Source organism: Grammomys surdaster, unplaced genomic scaffold (assembly GCF_004785775.1).
Source record: "Grammomys surdaster isolate TR1022 unplaced genomic scaffold, NIH_TR_1.0 170, whole genome shotgun sequence".
In the NCBI taxonomy this organism is placed as follows: Eukaryota; Metazoa; Chordata; class Mammalia; order Rodentia; family Muridae; genus Grammomys; species Grammomys surdaster.
Genome location: NW_021604618.1, coordinates 21,904,414 through 21,919,527, shown reverse-complemented (window position 1 = coordinate 21,919,527; position 15,114 = coordinate 21,904,414). Strand labels below are relative to the sequence as shown.

The window sequence follows — 15,114 nt, the reverse complement described above, 5'->3', positions numbered from 1 at the left end:
GAGAGAGAGAGAGAGAGAGAGAGAGAGAGAGAGAGAGAGAGAAGAGAGAAGAATGTGTTAAATCAGTAACAATAGCTAAGCCACTCCTGAGAAGTTGAGAACCTATAGTTGCTGGGTCCTTGAATAAACACCTCCACAGATGGAGAAGTACCACAGTGGCGGTGTCTGGCTGCCATGAGAGCAGCTGCATTAGTTACACAGTGACTCTAGTCTGTGGTAAGCCGACTTTAAAACCTTCAGTTTTGGCCAGCTTGCTTGAATAAAAGCCCAGGATACTAGCTAGCACTCAGATGGTCTATTGCTGGGAAGATTGTAAGCTGAGGGCAGCATAGGCTACATAATGAAACCCTGTCTCCCAAAAAAACAAAAACAAAACAAAAAAAATCGCCTAGAGAAATCTGAGATGGAGACCTTCAAGAGTCAGCCAATAGACAATCTTTGAAACCTTGAGACCAGCTGAAGTCAATCAGAGAGCCTTTATAAATGCAGAAGGGGAGGGTGGTTGCCCTACAGAGTTGTCCATTAGCATCGTGGCATTTGCACCACAGTGTTAGAGATTAGGAAATAAAGGATGGTGGGGGGCGGGGTGTGCCTGTGAATCTGTCTCTGTACATCTTGGCTCTTTTGTGAAAATCAGAGGACAAACTCACCTTCCAACTTGCAGACCCTGGAGATTAACTCACATCACCTGCTGCCAAGTCTTTAGCTGAACTATCTTGAACAGTCCAAAATGCATCTTTTAAAAACAAGATTATTTTTTAATTGTGTTTGTGTGTGTCTGTGTGTGTCTATGTGTACATGAGTGAAGGTGCCCATGAAATCCAGAAGAGGATCAAATCCACTGGAACTAGAGTTCCAGGCTGCTGTGAGCTGCCCAACACAGGTGCTGGGAACCAAACTGCTGATTCACGTGAGAAAGCCCCCAGGAGTTTCAGAAGTTTGCATACTAAGTTCCCAATTGAACTGGTTGGAAAGATTAGGAAGTGTGGCCTTGTTGGAGGGTGTGTGTCTCCTTTGGGCTTCCAGGTTTCAAAAACCCATACCAGGCCCAGAGTCTGTCTGTCTGTCTCTTTCTCTGTCTGTTTCTCCCTCCCTCCCTCTCACCTTCCCTCCCTCCCTCAATCTCTCTCTTTCTCTGTCTCTGTCTCTGTCTCTCTCTCTTTCTCTGTCTCTCTCTCTCTCTCTCTCTCTCTCTCTCTGCCCCCCCTCCCCCCCCTCTGCCTGTGGATCTTGTAGAGCTCTCAGCTACTGCTTCAGCACTATGGCTGTCTGCTTCCTGACATGATGATAATGGACAAACCTTCTCAAATTGCACTAAATAAATGCTTTCTTTTATAAGAGTTGGGTTGACCATAGTATCTCTTCACAGCAATCAAATAGCACCCATGATCAAGACAACCACAGAAAAAGAAATCTTAAGTTAGGGTCTAGGGATGTAGCTCTGTAACAGGAGATATTTAGAAAATGCCACTGCGTGGGCGAGCTATCTAATCTGCAGGGCGGCTCTGCTTAGCTCTGGCCGCCATGTTTTACACTAGCAGTGGCCAGAAGCCATGTTCGCCACAGCTAGCAGTGGCCAGAGGCCAAGTGTGCCATAACTAGACCCACAAGATGCTGGTGTGGGGGATCGCTCTGCCAATCCACCATGCTGCATCCACAAAGCTCAGCTGAACCCCAGACAATTTCCGTCATCCTCACTGGTACCCGGTAGAATAAAGACTCCTAATGCGTAAAGATTATCCAATGGATTTATATATTTGGAAATGCTCAAATAACAAGATGCCCATACAATTAGAATTGTTACCCAATATCTAACCTTTTGAAAGAAGTTGCTATCCAGGACTGCTTTTGACCCATCTGTATTCCTCCATGGTCGATAGCCTCCTTCTTCTCCTCCCTTTCCTCTCTTTCCTCCTCTCCTCCCAACTCCTCACTCTGTCTGCCTTTCATACTGCCCAGTCACAAGCTCCACTGCATATACATTGTAGCAGTAGCAGGAAGTTATCCTGCTACATAGCTCAGTTCATAGGATGATTGCCTTACACTAACACTGAGCTGGGTTCCATCTCCATTATCATTACATGTGGTAGTACACTGGGGAAGTAGAGACAGGAAAATCAGAAGTTCAAGGACATCCTCAACTACTTAGTGAGTTCAAAGCTAACCTGAACTACATGAAACCCTGTCTCAGAAAAACTAATATTAATAATTAGCAAGATTTAGAGAACTCCAACCATGTGGGTACTGTTCTTTTTCAGGACTCGTTTACTTTAAATTGTTACTGTTTGTTATGAAATACCTTTTCAAAGTGCTTGACTTGAGATGGGTCAGTGGGTAAAGGTGCTTGCTGAGTGGTTTGAGTATATCTAAAATTAACAGGAGGGCCATTCTCTTCTCGAGGGAAGACAAGTACATTCAATGTCATCCTTCTCTTGTAGAGGAAGAGGAGGTGACATACACAGTCATTGATCAGTTCCAGCAGAAGTTTGGTGCTGCAGTAAGTACTGTCAGTCATTTCCAGTGTGGTCTGTATAGATATCCTGTCTGTGTCTTACAAGTTGATTTTAAGATACTGATGTTTTCCCTAGTAACAGAGTATTTTGGTAGTTTTATTATTTTTTAAATAGTTTTTAAAGTACTCTGTGTTTGGGTGTTCTGCTTACATGTATGTTTGTGTATCACATTCAGATAGTGTATGTGGAGTCCGGAAAAGGGCATTGTTGTGGGGTATTCACCAAAGAAGACTGCTCTGACATGGGGTTAAGCCAATAAAATGTCTTTATTAGCCAGCCAGTGTGATTACACTGGATGTTCAGGATCCCAGTGTAGCCCAAGCCTTTCTCAGGGTGAGCTTTTAAGCACAAAACCTGTGTCTTGGGTTGGCCTATTTTAGTTAACAAAAAAAGTTAGCTAGAAGTGGAAAAAGCAAGGCTAGTACATTTAGAGACTTGCCCTAACTATGGACTTTGATGGAGACTTCTCCTGACTATGGACTTTGATGGATTAGACCTGTGTTTTAGTTTTGGCAGGTGCTGCTGACTACATACAGAGTTTTACAGCCTAATGGTACTTTCACCATGAATCAGTTGTGCTGTTTTGGGACCTACTAAATCTGTTACATCATCAGATTCTCTGGGATTTGGTTGTGAGCTGCCATGTGGGTACTAGAAATCAAACCCAGGTCCTCTGTTAAAACAGCCAACCTTCAACCACTGAACCATCTCACCAGATGCTTTAGTGTTTTTTTTAATTTAATTTTATTTATGCATACACATATGTATATGTATGTATGTACATGTGTACCTATGTATGTATCCTTAGGCATAAGTGCAATGGCATGGATATGGAGGTCAGCAGACATCCTTCAGGATCAGTTCTTCCTCAGTATTTGAAGCAGTTTCTTTCTTGTTTCTGCTACTGTGCTGTGCACTTCAGGGTAGCTGACCCAATGCTTCTGTGGGATTATCCTGTCTCTGTCACCCATCACACAGTAGGAATGCTTGGGCTATCACCGATCGCACAGTAGGAATGTGTGACTTATAGATGTGCACCACTGCATCAAACCTAGATCATCAGGTCTGCTCAGTCAGAGCTAGCCCAGGGTAGCCTAGAACTGCCTTAGGTCATCAGGCTTGTAAGGCAAGCACTTTTTTTTCTCACTGAGCCATCTCCCCTGTCTTTACTTACTTACTTTTGAGAGTGCCTCAAGCCGGGCAGTGGTGGCACATGCCTTTAATCCCAGCACTTGGGAGGCAGAGGCAGGGGGATTTCTGAGTTCGAGGCCAGCCTGGTCTACAGAGTGAGTTCCAGGACAGCCAGGGTTACAACAGAGAAACCCTGTCTCAAAAAACCAAACCAACCAAAAAAAACAAAAAAACAAAAAAGAGTGCCTCAGCCGGGCGGTGGTGGCACACGCCTTTAATCCCAGCACTTGGGAGGCAGAGGCAGGCGGATTTCTGAGTTCGAGAGTTCGAGGCTAGCCTGGTCTACAGAGTGAGTTCCAGGACAGCCAGGGCTACACAGAGAAACCCTGTCTCGAAAAAACCAAAAAAAAAAAAAAAAGAGTGCCTCTAGCTGGCCATGAACAACAGATCTGCCTACCTCAGCCCCTCCAGAGTAAGATTATAGGTGTGCCCCATCGTACCAGGCTGGCTGACCTTGGAGAGAGCAATTGGATTTTTGAGACTGGGTCTCATGTACCCTGTGCAGCCTCAAACTTCCTGTGTAGCTGAGTTTGACCTATGTCATCATTTGACCTACTCCTGATCCTCCACCTCTCTCAGATTACAGGAGTACCACACCACACCTGCTCCTGACTCACGGTTTCAAAGGAACCATCCAGAGAGTGCTTAGGTATTATCTCAATGGATTTGGAAAAAGGAAATAACTGTCCTCATGTTCAGATGGACTTCAGGAGAGTCACCAACTTTTGTGTTGGATATAAACTTATAATTGGGTGTGCAGGGGTCACTTTAATTTGTTACTGATTCAGAGACAAAGCCTCCATAATATTCTCTGCGTGCCCTCCAACTCAATCCTTCCTTAGCTTCCAAAGTAGCAGGGAAGACAGATGGAAACCACCAGGCCTGACGTATACATGTCTTTGAAGGGAGAACTGACTTTTAGCAGGTTCTTTCCATTAGTATTTCGGGTGTTGGTGATTTTCCTTCCAGGTATGTGTTTATACTTCTGCTAAGACTGAACTGAGGAGAAAGTGTGTTCAATGGTGATTTATGTGTATACGTGAAGCAAACTGGCTTGTGTTAGTCAATTTACATAAAAAAGTGATGAAAAATGCCATTTGGTGGCACACACCTTTAATCCAGGCACTTGGGTGGGGGGAGGGGGGGGAGGCAGAAGCAGGATCTCTGTGAGTTCAAGACTAGCCTGGTCTACAGAGTGAGTTCCAGTACAGGCAGACAGCCGGGAATACATGGAAAAACCCGTCTTGGGAAAACGGAGAGAGTGGCGGGGTGGGGGGGGAGGGAGATGATCCAGGGGCTGGGAAGATGCCTTAGTCAGCAAAAATGCTTGCTGTGCAAGCATGAAGGCCTGAGTTAGGATCCCAGCACCTAGATAAAAACAGAGCATGAGCCTCTGTTCCCTCACTGCTGAGGGACAGAGATGGGCAGATTCCTGGAGCTGTTGGACAGCTAGTCTAACCAAACCAGTGAGTTCCATGTTCACTGAGAACCTGTCTTCAAAAATGTAAGGTGGGCAGTGACTGGGGAAGACATGGATCTCTGTTCTCACATGCAGGTGTACACACATACTCACAAGAGAATGTACACACACACACACACACACACATGATTTTGCTACATTCTTATGATCTTAGCACTTTGGGGGTTAGAAACAGACAATCAAGTGGATAAGACCTGCTTGGACTTAGTAGCTTAGTTGGAGGTCAGCCTGAGGTATGAGACCCTTTCTTAGCCCTTCCCCCAAACCCAGTGTTTATCACTTGTCAGAGTATGGTGGTTAGCATCACAATATCATAAAAGACATCTATTCCTCCAAAACCTTCCCTTTCTTTAGTGTTTGTTTGAGACAGGATTTCTCTGTGTAACTCTGGCTGTCCTAGAACTCATTCTGTAAACCAGACTGGCCTCAAACTGCTTGATCTGCTTGCCTCTGACTCCCAAGTGCTGGGACTAAAGGTGTGTTCCTTTTCTTAACAGATGCTCCACATCAAGAAGCAGAGTGTCTTGAGTGTTGCTGCTGAAGGAGCTAATGTGTGTCGCCATGGGAAACTCTGTTGGCTTCAGGTAAAAGATTTTTTTGTTTTTTCAAAAGGAGCTCTGGCAAAGTTTTATTAAAGGAAAACTTTCTTATTCACTTCTCACCAGTCTGCTCTGGCATGCTTCTAATAATATCAGAATCACCTGGGTCAGTGATAGCCAATGTGCATACTCTGTAATATTTTCCACAAGCTGTGCCCAATTCAGTATTATTGCCACTGTAGTGATGGACACCAGTTTTAGCCAACATGGCATAGTATTCTATTTCAGATTTCCTCAAAGCTGGGCAGTTGTTGGCGAGGATAACCAACTTCGCGTTGCCTTGTCTGATCATCTTCAGAGTCTGTTTGTACCCCAGCATGTACTTTCCACTTTTCATAAAAAGCTGGAGCCTAGAGTTAATCGACTCCAGGGACTTTTTCACCTTCTTTTTGGCCACCATCTTCCTGCCTTAGGTGCGAGACAGCCCCCAACCCAGCAGAGCTCACTTACCAAGAGCCAAAAGATTTTTTAAAACTAAAATGTTTTCTTTGGTTTTGTTCAATAGGTTGTCCTGGAACTCACTCTGTAGATCAGGCTGTCCTTGAACTCAGAGATCCACCTGCCTCTACCTCCAGAGTGCTGAGATTAAAGGCATGTGCCACTGCTGCCACTCATGAACTATTCTATAACTCACTTATTTCCATTATTGGTTTCTTTTTCTTTCCTGGAAGTACTGGGGGCTTGAACCTAGAGCCTTGTACATCCTAGATATGCATTCCTTCACCAAGCTACATATACCCTGAGCCCTAGGAATAGCCATTCTTCCATTACTCAGTTACTCTCTTTAAAAAGGAAGCCAATGGGGATTTGAAAAATGGATCAAGGATTCAAAGCTCTTACTGTTCTTGCAGAAGAACCTGGTTAATTCTCAGCAACCCCATGGCAGCTCACAACTACTTGTAACTTCAATTGCAGGAAATCTAGTGGCCACATCTGACCTTAGAGGATACGAGGCATGCATGTGGTACACAGACATAATGAAGCAAAACAGTCATGCACATAATATATTAAAAATATAAAGTAAGGGCTGGAGAGTTGGCTCAGTGGTTAAGAGCACTGACTGCACTTCCAGAGGTCTTGAGTTCAAATCCCAGCAACCACATGGTGGCTCACAACCATCTGTAATGAGATCTGATGCCCTCTTCTGGTGTGTCTGAAGACAGCTACAGTGTATTCATATGTAATAAATAAATAAGTCTTTAAAAAAAAAAAAGAAAGAAAGAAAAAAAAATATATAAAGTAAGCAATGTTACATGTATCTATTTGGGGATGGTACCACATGTGTTGTGGAGGTCAGAGGACAGTTTGCAGGAGTCAGTCTCTTCTACTGTGTGCCTCCTTAGGGTTGAGCTCTGGTTCTCAGGGTTGGCGGCAAGTACCTTTACCAGCTCAGCCATCTCATGGGCCTTCAGTAATTTTTTCTGTCATCTTCTCAGTTGCTATATTCCTGTCTTCAGTACAGATACCTACCACCAAGAAAAGTTGTCAAGAGGGACAAGAGTGATTACTTTTTAGTCAATATTGTGTTTAAGGGCTGGGGTGATAGTTCAGTTGTTAGGACCTGAATTCTATACCTAGAACTCACAACCTTCAAAAGCCAAATGTGATATAACATGCTTGTAATCCCAGGAAAGGCAAAAACAGGCAGGTCTTGGGATTTATTAGCTAGCTAGTCTAGCCTCGTTTCTAGTAAGAGACCCAGTCTGAAGGGGGGAAAAGCCTTGAAGTGGAGGCACAGGCCTTTAATCCCTCACAGCACTCAGGAGGCAGGAACAGGCAGATCTCTGAGTTGTAGTGTAAGTTCCAGGACAGCCAGGGCTACACAGAAAAACTCTGACTTGAAAAAATTAAAAACGAACAAAACAGACCCATAAAGCTGTTCTTCGTAAGTTTTGTTTGAATGTCCACTGCCAGCTCAACAGTGAGGATGCCCAGAATTTCATTTTGTCCTCAGATCCCCTGCTCTGGCCTGTGCTTATTCCCTGCCCTCTGCTCTGTCTTTACCCTGCAGTGTTGTCTATTGTAGGTGGCCACAAACAGCCGAGTTTACTTGTTTGATATTTTCCTTCTGGGAAGTCGTGCTTTCAACAATGGACTTCAGATGATCTTAGAAGACAAGAGAATCTTAAAGGTGAGTGTAGACACTGACTCCTGTGGTGATGAGGTCAGTGGCCAGGCTCTAATAACTGTCTCCTTTTCTGACACCCTAGGTTATCCATGATTGTCGCTGGCTCTCAGATTGCCTGTCACATCAGTACGGAATTATGCTGAACAATGTCTTTGACACACAGGTATAAAGGGAACGCAGAGGACAGACCAGCACACAAGGAGCCTGGTAGAAAAGAAAGAAAGACTCCCTGTCTGAGAAATGACTGTGCAGGTGTGGTGGCGCATGGTTTTACTTCTAGAAGAGAAGCAGAGGCAGGTGGATCCCTGTGAGTTGAAGGCTAGCTTGGTCTACATAGAGAGCTTTACATCATCCAATGCTATTGAGGGAGACCCTAAAAAAAAGAAAAATGAGCCTATTTTTCCTGGTGCCCATTCCTGCCCGTTTATCACATGAATTGTGTGTGTAACTTGTGAGAACATTTGGTGAGCTATAAAAATTGTATGGAAAAGTTACTTAGAAACATTGAGGAGGAAGTCATCTCTTTTTGCTCTAGAATTGTAAAAAAAGGAAGGTGGGTGCCCCATGACACCCAGAAGCTTAAGAAGTTGACTTACGATGAAATGAATAAGTGCACCTTTTTTTTAAAAGTGTTTACCTCAGGGTGTAGGTTGCTGAAGCTGCTATATTCCTCCTCAAAAAAACCTATTATGGGGCTAGCAAGATGGCTCAGTGGTTACGAGCACAGGCTGTTCTTGCAGAGAACCTGGGCTTTGTTCCCAGCACCTATGTACCCATCAGTAACTCCAGCTTCAGTGGAACTGATGCCCTTTTCTGACATCTGCAGGCACCAGGTACACATATGGTGCACATACATACATGCAGGCTAACATATGTGTAAAACAAAGTAAGTAAATTATTTATTAAAAATGAAAAAAAACCTATATGGCTCAGAATAATTTTTTTTTTTTTTTTTTTTGGTTTTTCGAGACAAGGTTTCTCTGTGTAGCCCTGGCTGTCCTGGAACTCACTCTGTAGACCAGGCTGGCCTCGAACTCAGAAATCCGCCTGCCTCTGCCTCCCAAGTGCTGGGATTAAAGGCGTGCGCCACCACCGCCTGGCTTCAGAATAATATCTTGATGAGATCTGATTTGATTCTTGCAAGGGACCTTAAAGAAATGAGAAACGCCTAGCCCTGTTCTTAAACCTCTTCTGGTATCAGATTTGACCCTGAGATACTAAAGTCACTGGTCGAAGTGGTGCTCTCTCCTCTCCCTCCTGTTCTTCCTCTTCCCTTCTCTCCTTTCCTTGATCTTTTTTCCTTTGGGGATTGATTTTTATTTTTGAGGATCAATTCCTAAAATTTTAGTGTCCTGTTTAAATATGTAGCTCATTTTTACTCTTCTACTTACAAAGTTTGTACCATTTCTTATGTTTGCAGTTCCTTTGGGCCTTCTTTTAGAATCTTTCAGTACACAGTATTAACAGTGCTTTTGTGCCATGCTTACTCCCAAAGTCTAAGGGGGAATCTTCATTGTTCTCAGGGAGCCATCAGCATAAATATTTTTCCTTTCTGTGGAATAAACTCAGAGCCCTGCACATCAGACAAGCATTGTTGCTATAACTGATCACAACTTGAGCATGACCGCTTTGATTTTCACTCCTATAGTTTTTATAAGGTCTCCTATAGGTGAGAAGGCTCCTATAGGTGAGAAGTCAAGGTGTCAGTTCTCCCAGAATTCCTCTGAGGTGAGATCCTTTTCTGTGTATTACCTAATCCTCTTTTGTTGTGTGATTGTTTTCTGTTTCATACCTCAGGTAGCTGATGTCCTTCAGTTTTCTATGGCAACGGGTGGCTTTCTTCCAAACTGTATCAGTACTTTGCAGGAGAGTTTAATCAGACACCTTAAAGTTGCTCCCAAATACCTTTTCTTTTTAGAAGAGAGAAAGAAACGTATTCAGGTAAGTATTGAAAGATGTGTTGTCAAATTTCAGGTGTGCTCTGCACAGGACTGTTAGCCCGTTGGATAGAGAAGTGATGAGCTTTGCCAGAGTCTTCGATGTACCAGTGAGGCGCAGTCTGTGGTTTCAAGTGGACAGAAGCCAGGGTCCAGATTAGTTGGTTATAAATTAAAAAGTACTCAAATTAAGATATTGGAACCAAAATCATCTTAGTTGCTTTTCCCAAAGCCATATCAATAATTTCCCTTAGAGCATAATATCCTTACATGCAGACCTGGATTGTAGCTGTATTTATTACCTACAGTTGGTCATATGCTAAAGTCTATTTGCTCCAGCATTTTTCCTTTAATGCTGCTGGGGATAGAACTCAGCACTTTGTTTATGACAAGCAAGTGCTCTACAGCTGATCCCTAGCCCTCCCAGTTTTATGGTACTGGGAATGAAATCCTAGACACAGTAGGCAAGCTACATGCCTAGCTTGCTGCCTCCAGCTTGGAATAAGAAGTTCAGACACACCAGCCTTCTTCCCAGCCCTCCTGTTCTCTGACTCACAGATGCTGTCTGTGTACTGGGGGGAGGGACACTGCACGAAGGCCACGGATATGTGAAAATAGAAAGCAATAGAAGAAAATGACAGCGTTTTAACTTAAGCAACTAAAAACAGTCATTTTTTATAAAAAAAAATTTACTTTGTTGTTGTTGTTTTTAGAGAAAAGGTTTCAGAACTTCTTTGTGTAGCCCTGGCTGTCCTTGAACTCATTCTGTAGGCCAGACTGGCCTCGAACTCAGATCTGCCGCTGTGTCCTAAGTGCTGGGATTAAAGGCACACCCACCACTGCCCAGCTAAATTTTACTTAGTATTAATTAGAAATTGTTTTGCTGGGGCTGGAGAGATGTCTCAGTGGGTAAGATCACTGGCTGCTCTTTCAGAGGTCCTGAGTTCAATTCCCAGCAACCACATGGTGGCTTAGAACCATCTGTAATGGGATCAGATGCCCTCTTCTGGTATGTCTGAGGATAGCTACAGTGGACATATAAACATAAATAAATAAATAATTCTTAAAAAAAAAAAAGAAGCTGGGCGATGGTGGTGGCGCACGCCTTTAATCCCAGCACTTGGGAGGCAGAGGCAGGCAGATTTCTGAGTTTGAGGATAGCCAGGACTACACAGAGAAACCCTGTATCGAAAAACAAACAAAAAAAAAAAAAAAGAAAGAAAGAAAGAAAAAAAGAAATTGTTTTGCTGTCTTTAGGAAAATCCAGAAATATGGTTGACAAGACCTCTTCCACCCTCTTTATTGAAAATCTTGGCCCTGGAGACAACCTACCTGCTTCCACTTCGATTGGTGCTCCTGGATGAGGTGATGTCAGACTTAACCACACTGGTGGATGGGTACCTGAATGCCTACCGAGAAGGTTCTGCAGACCGGCTTGCAGGCATAGAGGTAGGTGCAGCTTTCTGTGGGTGTGTTCTCTGCCTCTTCCTCACCTTGAACACAGCGATACCTACTGTTTCTGGGAACTTACTTGTGTGGTTGTATGTTTGCAGTGCTAGAGATCACTAGGACTCACACATTCTCAGCAAACTCTACCAATAAACTACATGCATAGACCTTTCTAAAGTTTTGTCTTAAGCAAAGGTCTGACTGAGTTGTCTTAGGATGGCCTTGGTGTCTGTCCTGTCTCCATCCTGAGCAGCTGAGATTACAGTCTTGTGATACCATTAAGGTTAGTAAAGTAATGACATATATGTATAACCCTTAGAGGTGCTAATATGGGACAATCTTCAAGACAGATCTTTATATTAAAAATAATAAGATAGTAAAGCTACGGATGTACCTAATTTGGAAGAGTTCTTGCTTGCCTAGTATGCATGAAGTCCTGGGTTTGACAACCACATAAACTGGGCATGGTGTCTCACACCTGTAACCTCTGCTCCCAGGAAGATCAGAAATTCAAGGTCATCTGGTACTACACGGTGAATTATTATTATTATTTTTTTTTTTTTTTGGTTTTTTTGAGACAGGGTTTCTCTGTATAGCTCTGGCTGTCCTGGAACTCACTCTGTAGATCAGGCTAGCCTCGAACTCTTGAACTCAGAAATCCACCTGCCTTTGCCTCCCAAGTGCTGGGATTAAATGCGTGCGCCACCACCGCCCGGCTACACGGTGAATTCTATGCCAGCCCAAGCTACATGAGACCTAGCTTTAAAACAAATAGCAGCAAACTGCCCCAAAATATATGAATATACTAAAGCAGCACACACCTGTCCTCAGGAGGCTGGGGCCAGGACATGGTGAGTTAGTATAATATCACTGTGGGCTACATGATGATGAGACCCTTCCCCCTAAAAAAGATACTGGAAAAAATAAAGTTATGCCGGGCAGTGGTGGCGCACGCATTTAATCCCAGCACTTGGGAGGCAGAGGCAGGCGGATTTCTGAGTTCGAGGCCAGCCTGGTCTACAGAGTGAGTTCCAGAACAGCCAGGACTACACAGAGAAACCCTGTCTCGAAAAAACCTAAAAAATAAAAAAATAAAGTTATAAAAATTCATATTTGGGGAGGGGATTGACATGTAATCTAGAACCTGGGATGTAGGTCAGTGGTAGACTACTTGTCTACCTTGTACAAAGCCTAGGTGGGATCCCAGTTACCACACACAGAAGTCATTTAGTACAATCATTCACACACACCAGAGCTCACGTGTACATGGACGACACTATTGGAGCTCACTAGTACCTGGATACTACAGCTTTTCAGAGGGCGCACCTTCTAAGTCAAATGAAGTCATGTTGGGAAAGTCACATTTTCCTTATTTACACACACACATATATATTTAATTTTCTTAAATACTTAAATTACTCAAAAACAGTACAATCAAAAATTTTAAATAGTAATTTTATTGAAAACACTAGATGGCACTACAGGAGCACATTTGAGTAAATTCATTTGCCTGTCTGCGGGCTTTCAGGGGTCACGTTAAGGCCTTTGTAAACCTGTGCTTCTTTGCTTTCCTAGCCTGCATGTATGGAGCTGCCGGCAGAGCTGCTTCAACTCCAGGACTTCCAGAAGCAGCGCCGAGAGCGAGCTGCAAAGGAGTACAGAGTGAACGCACAGGGCCTCCTCATAAGGACACTGCTGCACCCAAAGGAGCCAGCAGCTCGCACAGCAGGGAAGGACGAGCGAGTCCAGGGTTTCTTATTTTGTAAGACGTCTGGTGTAGACCAAGTTCCACACTTTATATGTCAGGAATCTCATATGGATGAGAATTTTTTGGATAAAGAATCTAAACAAACCACAGCAAAGTCTCAAATTTTGCCTCCCAGGAAGGAAGGCAAAGCCTGCGAGGACTCTGAGAACAAATCAGTGAGTTGGGAGTCAGCGGGGCCAGAAGCCCTGAGAGCCAAGGAAGCCTGCTCCCTGCCTCCCATGCAGACGTGTCAATCACATTTTTCTTTGAAAGAGGAGATAGAGCAGTTGCTGCTGGTGGAAAATAAGGGAGCTTTAACAAGCCCAAGGGAAGACACTTTGGTGTCACCTTCTCTTCCTCAGGAAACCTGGGAGACACCAAGTGACACCTTCCATCTTCCTGAAAAAGCTATGGTTTCTACACTTCCACCCTGTCCAGCCCTGGAGAAGACAGATTCATGGATAAGTCCATCTCTAAATCTATTTTAGGATTTAAGGTTTGTCGCTGAGGCCAATAGAGTTCCTGTGAGTTTCTCATGGGGTAGGTGGGTTAGGTCTCAGCCACAGGCTTCTGGGAAAATGGTGGCCTCAAGATTAGTGCTGAATCCTGTCTGGATTAGGAGGGGCCTAAGGAGAGCAGTAATGGGTGAGGTCAAATTTTCCATCAGTGTGTGAGGAAATAGTCTCAGTAGCTGATGCGTACTTCTTTAGGTTTAGAGGATTTGAAGAAGAAAAGCTCGGGCTCAGTGTCTGGAGGATTTGGTTTAGGAATGTTGTAGGGCAGCTCCTGTGGGCAGCGGAGAGCTGGGGCAGCTACACAGACCACTAGTTCAGTCCGTAGCATCACCGAAAAACAAAAGGTGTATGTTTTTGTTTGGGTTTGTTTTGTTTTGCCTTTAGATTGAAGTAGATGTAAAAACTTACACACAGGTTAGAAATGTATTCCGCCGGCTCTTCCTTAAGACCTTACTTGAACTGTGCACTTTGTGTGTCCTATGGGGGCAGAGAACAGGTGATGCCGCTGTAGGGGGCATTCTCTCAATTTACATTATATCCTAAGAGACCAGGGCGCTAATGTCTTTGTTGTTATTTCCTTCTGGTAAATGTAAAATCTGAGTTCATTGTACTTGCCTAGAGGTGTTAACTTTCTTAGATTAAAAAGCACAGCCTGAAATGAGGGCATTTGTGGGTACACACATCAATAAACCTGCCTTGGCATCAGATCATCTCCTTTTCTCTTTTTTGAGTGAGAGTATAAAAATTTTAGGGTAATATTTCAACTTCTAGGTCTAGAGTCTTGTTTAGAAATTTGTATTCTAGCTAGATACAGTGGTGCACACCTCTAAGCCCAGCACTTGGGAGGTTAGACAGGGATGGATGGGCGTTTGAGGCCAACTTAGGCTGCATGGGGAAGACACTCCTTCACTAATTTTTTAAAAAAAAAATCTATTAATCTCCTGTTACAGGACTGTCCGTGCACCTTGGGGGTTCAGGGACAGTCCAGGATTAGCACTGGACAACAATTGTTTTATGGAGTCACTGAAGGAATTACTGTTCCCTCTCAGATTTCCAGAACCAAAGCAGGATGTAATGGCCATCCCTGTAATCCTAGCATTTGAGAGGGCAAAGCAGGAGGATCCAAAACTCAAGATCATTCTCAGCTATGTACTGAGTTCAAAGTCTACCTGGGCACAGGAGACCAGGGATTTTAAAATGAAAGTTTTTAATTTTTATTTTATGAGTGTTTTGTCTGCATGTGTATCTGCACCATGTGCTCTCAGGAACCAGAGGAAGGCCAGGCAGTGGTGGCACACACCTTTGATCCTAGGGCTTGGGAGGCGGAGGCAGAGGCAGACAGATCTCTGAGTTTAAGGCAAGACTGGTCTACAGAGTGAGTTTCAGGACAGCCAGGGCTACAGAGAGAAAGCCTGTCTCAAAAACAGAATTAGGAAGCAGACAAGGGCATCGGACCCCAGCCCTAAACGAGACATTTCTGCCATTTCCTCTAAGGCTCAGGGAACAAGGCAAAGGTAGAAAGATGAGGAGCCAGGGACAGAGGGTTACAAATACC

At 43.9% G+C, this 15,114-nt stretch overlaps 2 protein-coding genes across 2 annotated transcripts in view; one reads left to right on the top strand and one right to left on the bottom strand.

Annotated features, from left to right (window-relative positions):
• Exd1 (exonuclease 3'-5' domain containing 1) overlaps positions 1 to 14,264 on the top strand; it is a 20,639-nt gene extending 6,375 nt beyond the window's left edge. Inside the window, exons 5-11 of the mRNA XM_028767016.1 lie at positions 2,439 to 2,497; positions 5,682 to 5,768; positions 7,810 to 7,914; positions 7,994 to 8,074; positions 9,709 to 9,852; positions 11,106 to 11,297; positions 12,873 to 14,264. Coding sequence (XP_028622849.1) covers positions 2,439 to 2,497; positions 5,682 to 5,768; positions 7,810 to 7,914; positions 7,994 to 8,074; positions 9,709 to 9,852; positions 11,106 to 11,297; positions 12,873 to 13,532 — 1,328 coding nt within the window. The 3' untranslated portion in view covers positions 13,533 to 14,264. The remainder of the gene's footprint in view (positions 1 to 2,438; positions 2,498 to 5,681; positions 5,769 to 7,809; positions 7,915 to 7,993; positions 8,075 to 9,708; positions 9,853 to 11,105; positions 11,298 to 12,872) is intronic.
• LOC114620851 (60S ribosomal protein L30-like) lies at positions 5,781 to 6,183 on the bottom strand. The gene has a single exon (XM_028767017.1). It carries the CDS (start codon positions 6,181 to 6,183, stop codon positions 5,836 to 5,838), a length of 348 nt encoding a protein of 115 aa, XP_028622850.1. The 3' UTR covers positions 5,781 to 5,835.
• Positions 14,265 to 15,114: the final 850 nt, after the last annotated feature.

What these genes read in the sequence shown, in the direction of transcription:
- LOC114620851 (XM_028767017.1), bottom strand. Translation starts at nt 6,183, where the DNA reads ATGGTGGCCAAAAAGAAGGTGAAAAAGTCCCTGGAGTCGATTAACTCT.